At 33.7% G+C, this 9726-nt stretch overlaps 2 protein-coding genes and 1 pseudogene across 2 annotated transcripts in view; 1 reads left to right on the forward strand and 2 right to left on the reverse strand.

Annotated features, from left to right (window-relative positions):
• Positions 1-2063, reverse strand: LOC104736876 (annotated as a pseudogene).
• Positions 3675-4949, reverse strand: LOC104738274. The gene has a single exon (XM_010458473.1). It carries the CDS (start codon positions 4947-4949, stop codon positions 3675-3677), a length of 1275 nt encoding a protein of 424 aa, XP_010456775.1.
• LOC104736877 (putative transcription elongation factor SPT5 homolog 1) overlaps positions 7937-9726 on the forward strand; it is a 14376-nt gene continuing 12586 nt past the window's right edge. The window contains exons 1-6 of the mRNA XM_010456957.2: positions 7937-8276; positions 8474-8706; positions 8834-8980; positions 9103-9264; positions 9336-9419; positions 9614-9684. Of these exons, the coding sequence (XP_010455259.1) occupies positions 7937-8276; positions 8474-8706; positions 8834-8980; positions 9103-9264; positions 9336-9419; positions 9614-9684 (1037 nt within the window). The remainder of the gene's footprint in view (positions 8277-8473; positions 8707-8833; positions 8981-9102; positions 9265-9335; positions 9420-9613; positions 9685-9726) is intronic.

Raw genomic sequence — 9726 nt, forward strand, 5'->3', positions numbered from 1 at the left:
TTTATTTTTTGGAAAACCCGATAACCCATTTATAACGCTGTGGATCTTTTTTATCTGAATCCGACTCCCTTAATTTTAGGTTATTTTTGTGAAATTGATCCGATCCGAAAGCACTTTTGTACTTCTCTTTTACTTATATATGGATATTATGTCTACCAAACAATGGCAACGTCTACCTTATATTGCACTTTCTCAAACGTTGATTGACAAAATAGTAAAGAAAAAAGAATGAAAGGAAAAAATTGTTTAAATAACTTTTTTTTCTTGAATACTAAATAAGAAACCATGCATTAATTGTGTATTTTTTTTTTATTCTATTAATTTGAATACAATTGATGTTTAAATGCGCACTTACAACATATGTGATTTGTAAAATAAAAAAATATTGAAGCGTAAAAACAAAAGTCAAGATCTCAAAATCCTAACTTTTATTTCGAATTATAAATAACCTTTTGTGAAAATTTCTTATTAAAAGGTTACTATATATTATTACTAGGAGAAGATAATTGGTTTTAAATATGGGTAATCTCCTTGATGTGTTGTCCATCAGCCTTCAACTTTTGGCTCCACTTGATTATCTCCAAAGCTCTGATCAAACCATTAAGTGAGCCATCAACTTCAGTTTGAAGATCTTGCACCATCAGATTCTCTGCAACATCAGCCGGTGTTATATTCGTTTCTTTAAGCAAAGACTCGATCTCTCCAAACAAGGGAAGTGAATCAAGATTCAGATAGTTTTTGGCAAGAATCTTGAAAGCACCGAATGTGCAATAAGATAGCTCAATATGCATATCCATACGACCTCTTCTAATCAAAGCTCTGTCAAGTTTCTCCAAGTGATTCGTTGTAAACACAATGATCCTCTCTTGCCCACAAGCTCACCAAATCCCATCTATGAAGTTCAATAAGCCTGAGAGTGTAAGTGTTTTCTTCTTCTTCCCTTCTTTATCGCCTTTCACGTCTTTACCGTTCCTTTCTCCAGTGAGATCCAAGGAACAGTCTATATCCTCAATCACAATGATGGACTTACTAGACGTTGATATCAACAACTTCTTCAACTCCCAGTTGTTCTCTACTGAAGTCAACTCAAGATCAAAGATATTATACTTCATCAGATTGGCCATAGCCGCAATCATCGTAGACTTACCTGTCCCTAGAGGTCCAAACAACAAGTAACCCCTCTTCCAAGCTTTCCCGATCCTAACATAATACTCTTTTCAATCTCTAAAAGCCAAAAGATCACTCAAAATCTCATCCTTCTTCTCAGTATCCATCGCCAATGTATCAAAAGTTGCAGGATGCTCGAAATCAACACTAGTCCATAGACCTTTCGTATGATGCTTCCAATGTAAGCTTGGATTATTCATATACACCTTCACCTTCTTCTTCCTAGCCTCAATGGACCTCCTTCATCCATAGCGTAGCTCAAGTAAGAACCAGTGACAACATCCCAATTACTTCTATGAAACGTAAGCTTACATATCTTCTTCCCTTTAGCACACTTCAAAATCTGCCAACACATCGTCACACCTTCATACTCCGCTTCGATCGTAACATCGTCCCTTTTCAAATCCAAAGACGTGTTCTCCTTCAGCTGGTTCCCTTTGAGTTTCTTCACTCCAGAGTTAACTTTTGCACCAAGATAGGTCTTGACAGCTGCATATGCAAAGTTGAATCTAAACTCTTCGATTTCGCTGAAACTGATGTGAGCATAAGGCAATAAGAAATCGAGGATCTTGTCTGAGAGTTTCTTGAGAATGGGTACTCGTTGGATTGCATTCAAGAGGAGCTGTTGGATCTGTCGAGGGAAGGATCGCTTGAGAGTTGACCAGACGAAGAAGAGACCAGCTATGTTTGATCCAATCGTTGTTAGGCTATTTCCAAACATTGGCTTCACGACCGATCCCATCAAGATTTTGATGATTGGTTTCCTGGTTTTATGAGTTTGAAGGGTTTGATCTTCTCTCTTTTTGGTTTGGCTCATAATCTCTTATTGTGTTGTGTATGTGTTGTGTGTCTCTCGTTCTCTCCCTTTATGTAACACAGTGAAGAAGGTGGAAGAGTTTTTTTTTAGTCGCTTTCTAATTCATGGCTCTTTATTTATTTTGTATTTTTGCATATTCTTGATAAGAAAATAGTACATATAATATCTTCCTACTAAAGAGGTTTCTTTTTGGTCAAACAATCTTGGCATTTTTAGGATAATTGATGATTTATCAAATGTTACAAATTTTTATGCTTAATTACTCTACATTTTTCCTTTTTATTTAATGGAAATCTTCTAGACTTCTTTATATAAGTTACTAGAAGTTGACCACGCTACGCGCGAGAGTGTTATTATCAATTTATTATATATTTTTTATGTTTTTATTTATTAATATAATATTCTATGTCTTTATTCCTTTATATTGTGTTTTATGTGTTTGTTGGTTAATAAATATTGTCTTTTTTTATTGTTCGTTATTCCGATGTGCATGTTTAAAGTTTTGTAGTTAAAATTAAATTTAATAAAAATATATAAGAATTTATTGTGCATTATTTATAAATTTTCATTTTGTTATAATACACTGATTTATATCTATATACAAATCTTGTATGTATGTTATCATTAAAAGTGTATTTTTACACCTAGGTGTATATTGTATGTTACAAATATATTATTTGCCACAACCTAGAAAATGTTCATATGAACAAATTAAGTCAACTATTATATGTCTCTTTACTTTCACTTTTGCATAATTTCTTTAATCACTAAAAATTGTTAGCTTAAAAAACATTTCGAATGAAAAATAAATTACATCACAATAGTGCATGACCTGTGACAACCCGTCTCGCGGACCCCACTAGCCTCACTGCTAGCCACCCCAACAGACCTCAAGCTGGCCCTGCAGGGCATCGATCATATAGGTGCGCCAGGCGTCCCTCGAACCCTGGTCCGCACCCTTTAACAACCTTCCCACAGGACAAGCTGTCACCAATTGATCTGCAGGTCAATTGGTGGCAACTTATCCTGTGGGAATGTTGATAAAAGGTGAGGACCAGGGTTCGTGGAACACTTGGCGCACCAATAACCTACTGGTGGATTGGGATGTCCACAGTGATGGGTTATGATTGATGCCCTGCAGGGCCAGCTTGAGGTCCGTTGGGACGGCTAGCAGTGAGGCTAGTGGGGTCCGCGGACGGTCCATTGGGACAGCTAGCAGTGAGGCTAGTGGGGTCTACGGGACGGGTTGTTACATGACCAACCATGGAGAGAACCTCAGTTCCGCCCTACTCTCTTATGGAGAGAACCTCGGTTATGTCCTCCTCTCTTATGGAGAGAACATTGCGTCCAACCTTCTCCACCATGGAGAGAACCTTGGGGCCGCCTTCCTCCTATGGGAAGGTAATCTTGCGTCCAACTAAATACAATATTAGTCTATTAAAAAAAGAAGATTCATATATTAACCTTCCATTTTTTGGGGTCAACATATTAATCTTACATTTTCCAAACTGTAAAATGAGAAAGTAGGAGTATATTTCTCTTCTAAACTAATTCATTTAAGTTGTTGACAATAAAAAAACATAATATATCTTAGTTACAATATTAATGTTAACTAATATTGAATTTATTTTAAAATAACTAAACATATTTTATTATGTTCATTTTACCCACGCATTGTGTGAGACTTTTTCTATCCTAAACAATTTGTATGATCTTGACTTTTGTTATTTTCCCAGTTTTGGTTTCCATCTGTAGTGCACATGTTTGAAAATTCTAATTGAGTTTGACACATTGGAATGACCTCTTCCTCTCTCTTATTTGTATAGCGAAACACACTTTGGACTAATACAGGATCACAACTTATTTGTATAGGAAGCTGATCATCTCTTTCCAACGCCGATTTGCTCATATGTGGTGTCTTGTACTTGTTCGATCCTCCAACTTTCATAATCTCTTGCATGCACGATTGAAGAGTTAGGAAAATATGGTTTACCTTTTCAGTAGAGTAGTTTTCAAAAGAATCTTCTACCGCACGAACAAGATCTTCGATGGTTTTTGGACACTCTTTATGCTGCAATGATTGAATAGCACTAAAAGATCCAAGATCTAAAATATTTAGATCCGGTGAGTTTGGTGGCTGACACATCAACTGGTTATCAAAACCATTACTTAACGCAACTTCTTGAAAATCTTTATCCCCACCTGCAATATGTGTTCTTGCATTATCTTGTTGGATGAAGATAGTTTTGTGTCTATCTTCTAGTGGCCACTTTTCATGAATACCAGGAAGAACCTTTTCAATCAAACATGCTTTTATATCTTCTCTTTTGACCGATGTTGCTGCCTTTAGTTCCAAAGTTCCAGCTTCTCTATTTTTACTTCGTCTCTTAGCTGGCTCCATAGTAACAAAAGGAAATATTCCAATCTTTCCAGAAAATATCTCCTTTCCTTCCTCGTCAAACCTTGGACGAGCCATAGCAGCTAAAAACATTACTTTTACGATGTAATTCTTACTTTGACATGTACTTAGCGGCTCTTCTTCAGTCGGAAGTAAATAATAGTTCTCGGTCTTCTTTGTCATGTAGAACCATTTTTCATCGATATGCACCATATTGTACATATCAACAAACTTTGGTTCATGAGGTATAGTATGTTTATCCAACATAGAAATGCAAAATTGTAGTCTACCTTTCAGATTCTCTTCCTTCAGATGAGGCGTGATGCTATTGGTATGACGTCGAATAAACCCTTCTTTCTTCCGTCTAAATAATGTTGTAAGACTCACATTCATAGCTATGGCCATCGATCTCAAAGTTGTTCGCTTATGGAACGGAATATCAGTGACTTGGTGTGGCTCAATCAAGATTCTTTTGCGACCACAATTTATAGATCTGCTGTGAGATACATCCACTGTTCCAGTACTATTAACCGTTTCTATTGCTCTTCGCCAAATCTTTTGCACCATTAGTATAGGCAACGAAAAGTAATTAGAAACTTCTCTGGTAATAGTTCTTCCCAGAACTCCATCATTACTTCTCATTAGTAAAGCATTGAATGAAAATCATCCATCGCTCTTCATTTGATAGATTTTTTCTGGTTTGTCCCGAATTTTGTAAATCTTCGTTTTCTGATTTAAGAACATAGATTTAAGAAAAAAAATTAGAAGTTAAACTGTATGAGTCATCATGATGTTAAACCATGTAACAACAAAATCGTAACTAATTTTAAAAGAGACTAAATAATTGGAATACTAGAACAATTAAAAAAAACTATCCTCAAACAAAGAATACGAGAACGTGACTAATTATGAAGAACTAATAGAGAAAAAGTAGGAACTAAAAAAATAATCAATAACCAACTTCGGTTTTATTAAGCCAAAAAAAAAAAAAAAACCTGGAACAACTGCAAAGTCTCCATTGCCATTGCTAAAAGTTTCTTCTGTTGGTGGGATTTCGTTTAATCAAACAAAAAATCATTCTCATTATTTAGTAGTGACATACTCAAATCATAATTTAGAATTGTGAAAAAAAATTTAAAAACTATTCTAATTTTGAAACTTAAATAAGCATAACAGATTCACAAAAAAATTACATTGGCTCCAATGTAAAAATTTTGAATTTTAAGTTTAAAATAATTATGTAAAACGTTGGCTCTATTTTTTTCAAGTAATTCAAATTCACCTAAATTTTACTTTGCCTCCATTGTGTAACGACGTTTAGTATTTCTTTTTATTAATTGTTTTTTTTTGGCCTTTTTGGGCAAAATAATTAAGCACGTTTTGCGGACTTTAATTGTTTAACTGTTTTAGTTATGTGTTTAAATTAAATAAGTATTTTTCTTAATCTGTGTGCTAAACTCAAAACATCCAATATATTGAAACGGAGGGAGTATATGACAAAGATATGAGAGAATACATATCGCGAAGAGATAATGTACAATTACTTGGATAATATATACAACATAATAATATTTTGACGCATGTTGCTATCCTATGAATTAGTAACTTTTACAATATTATAATAAAAATTTAATATTATTTTAATAATCTACAACATAATAAGATTTTGATACATGTCACGATCTTATGAATTGGTAACTTTCAGAACCCAACTTGATATAATAAGATATATTTTTAAGATTAGGCCAATGAATTCAATATAACGTAGGATTGTTTTGTATAAGTTTAATTATTGTAGAATTTTTAGGATATTCTTTAGGATAACTACATGTATCTTTATTGTAAAATTATCTGTTTGATTTCTTTTATGTTTTTGAATTACGGATTTTTTTGTTTGGACGATTCCTTTTCCTTAATAAAAAGATTTTATTATTATTTTAATAATCAACAACATAATAATATTTTGATGCATGTCGCGATCCTATGAATTAGTAACTTTTAAAATATTATAATAAAATTTTATTATTATTTTAGTAATCTACAATATAATAAGATTTTGATACATGTCGCGATATTATAAATTAGTAACTTTCAAAACCCAGTTTTATATAATTAGATAGTTTAAGGAGCATCATTGTTAACTTTGGTTTAGACCATTAAAAGCGTGATTACAAACTATTTTGGTTCAGTTCTGCCTTAAGAAACCAATAAAATAAAGGGTTTCTTAGCAAAACAATACATTTTGGAAACATAATAGGTTTTATAGTACAATTAATATTTAAAATTAGAAAAATCCCTCATATGTATTATGTGTATAATAGAGATGGTGTGAGATAGAGAAAATGTGGGGTTGAGTCCAAATGTGCAAAATTACGAGTAACGGTCTCCTTGTTTTTGGATTTGTTTTTTTTTTTTTTATATCATTTACGTTTATTTCTCTCTCTCCTTCTCTTTTTGTATATGATTATTTTTTTTTCTTTTTTTTTCATCACATTCATCTTTTCCTAATTATTCAAATATTTATTAATATATCTTTTGTTTCCAAATTTTTTAGACATAAAAAAACTCTATGTTTTTTTCTTGATAATTTGATATGCATTTTGTTTGATGATTTTATTTTGACAATATTAAATATCTTTTACATCTCTGTATCCGTACACCTTTATATCCGTACATCTTTTTAAGTGTACAGATGTTTATACACCTTATTAAGTATACAAATGCTTGTACACATTATTAAATGTACAAATGCATGTACACATTATTAAGTGTACAAATGTAATTTGTTTAATAATTAGAGTTTCAAATGTGTGTATTGTAATGGTTTTGTAAAAAATACATATGTATACTTAATAATATGTACATACATCTGTACACTTGTGTCTAAACATTTGTACAATTAAAAGATGTACAGACATCTGTACACTTGTGTCTAAACATCTGTATACTTAAAAGGTGTACAGACATTAGTACACTTAATAATATGTAGATACATCTGTACACTTAATAAGGTGTATAGACATTTGTATACTTAAAAATGTGTACGGATACAAAATATATATAATATATTTAAAAATTATTAAACAAAATTCATATCAAATTGTAAAGAAAAAACATATAAATTTTGTGTATCTAAGAAGTTTTCTAAAAAAGATTATATCAATAATTATTTGAAAAATCAAGAAATATAGAGAAAAAGAAAGGTACAATAGCAACAAATGTAATTAATAAGATGATTGAATGACAAAAAAGGAAAAGAAAAACAGATGAACAATGTTAAATATGGGTTTTTAGCGAGAGTATCATTTTGATAATTATGTTTAAAAAATGTATCAAAACTCCGATTAACTCTTAAATAAATTTGGGGTTAACCAATTAACCTTAATTGCAAACCATTCCGGTTAAAGCCCAAAAAAAAACGACAGCCTCTTCGGACAATCGCGAGTCTTTTCACTTCCCTCAAATTTCTAGGGTTCGCTCAAACAAACAAACCAAGAGAAAGCAAATTTTGTAATTTACAGATTTGGGGATTTCACAGATCGGAACCCTAAACTATGCCTCGAAACAGGGACGAAGACGATGATGTTGACGAAGATTACGAAGGATTGGATTTAGAGGAAGAAGAGGAGGAAGAAGAAGAAGAGGAGAGAGGAAGAGGCGGTGGCGGCGGTTCTAGACGGAAGAGAGGAAGATCAAGTTTTATTGATGATTATGCGGAGGAGGATTCTCAGGAAGAAGATGACGATGATGATGAAGATTATGGTAGCCGTGGTGGAGGTAAAGGAGGTGCAGCAGCTAGTAAGAGAAAGAAGCCTTCTGCTTCTATTTTCTTAGACCGAGAAGCTCACCAGGTTGATGATGAGGATGAAGAGGAAGAAGAAGATGGAGAAGACGGTAAGTACTCTTGATTTTGGATTCGAATTCCACCATTCTGCTAATGTTCTCTTTAGATCGATTGGTGAAGATTTGTGTTTTTAAACAATTCGTCTTAAATGGGTTACTCGTAGAACTACTTAAGCATCTATCATTATCGTCTCTTTGCTAGTCAGTGGAAAATTTTAACTCCTTGGAGGTTCTTTTGAAAATTGCAGACTTTATAGTGGATGCTGGAACAGACCTTCCGGATGAGCGTGGTGATAGACGGTATGAACGGAGGTTCCTTTCTCGTGATGAAAATGATGAGGATGTGGAAGATCTCGAGAGAAGAATTCAAGAGCGGTTCTCTAGGCATCATGAAGAATATGATGAAGAAGCTACAGATGTAGAACAACAAGCGCTTTTGCCATCAGTTCGTGATCCAAAATTGTGGATGGTGAAATGTGCGGTATGGTTTTACATAATTGGCGTGTTAGAAGTTATAAGTCTTCCTTCTTCTTCGTCATTACTTGTTTAATATTCTTTTCTGTGATACTTGGAACTGACTCTCCCTGATTTTTGCGCTGCAATCTCAGATTGGCCGCGAAAGGGAGGTTGCTGTTTGTCTTATGCAAAAGTTCATAGATCGAGGAGCAGATCTGCAGATCAGATCTGTTGTTGCCCTTGACCATCTTAAAAATTATATATATGTTGAAGCAGACAAGGAAGCACATGTGAAAGAGGTATTTAATAGCTTCTCTCTATGATATGGGATTTGTATTTCCGTGTCAGTGATAGTGTTCATTATTGTTGTGAATGGTGGGTGTAAAGACAGTATTTGCGCTGTTTCGTTTACGTGTGTTAGGCAATCAAGGGCATGAGGAATATATATGCTAATCAGAAGATCTTACTTGTCCCCATAAGAGAAATGACGGATGTTCTTTCTGTTGAAAGCAAAGCAATTGATCTATCTCGGGATACATGGGTTAGAATGAAAATTGGGACGTATAAAGGTGATCTTGCTAAGGTATGATCCATTTTCATGTGTTGTCATTGGTAAAAGTACCCACAGACTGCTAAAATGTAAGTCCTTTGCAGGTAGTTGATGTTGATAATGTGCGCCAGAGGGTCACAGTCAAGTTAATCCCAAGAATCGATCTGCAGGCACTAGCCAGTAAACTGGTATGGATTATGTCCTTGCATAAGAAAGATGGTGCTCTTTGTGTTTGGTAAACATGTCTAATAGAGACATCGCTAAATTTAATGTGTTACGAAAATCATGGCAACTGTCCTCCTTGCATGCTAAGGTTTTTGTAGTGTGCTCTAGAAATATAACGATACAATAATTTGGCCATACTTTGCTTCACTAATTACAGGATGGAAGAGAAGTTTCAAAGAAAAAAGCCTTTGTTCCACCTCCACGGTTCATGAACATTGATGAAGCTAGGTACTCCGTTTAGATACTGTACGTTGTACTTTAATTTTATAA

The sequence above is a fragment of the Camelina sativa genome, chromosome 13 (assembly GCF_000633955.1).
Source record: "Camelina sativa cultivar DH55 chromosome 13, Cs, whole genome shotgun sequence".
NCBI classification, from domain to species: Eukaryota; Viridiplantae; Streptophyta; class Magnoliopsida; order Brassicales; family Brassicaceae; genus Camelina; species Camelina sativa.

What these genes read in the sequence shown, in the direction of transcription:
- LOC104738274 (XM_010458473.1), bottom strand. Translation starts at nt 4,949, where the DNA reads ATGGTGCAAAAGATTTGGCGAAGAGCAATAGAAACGGTTAATAGTACT.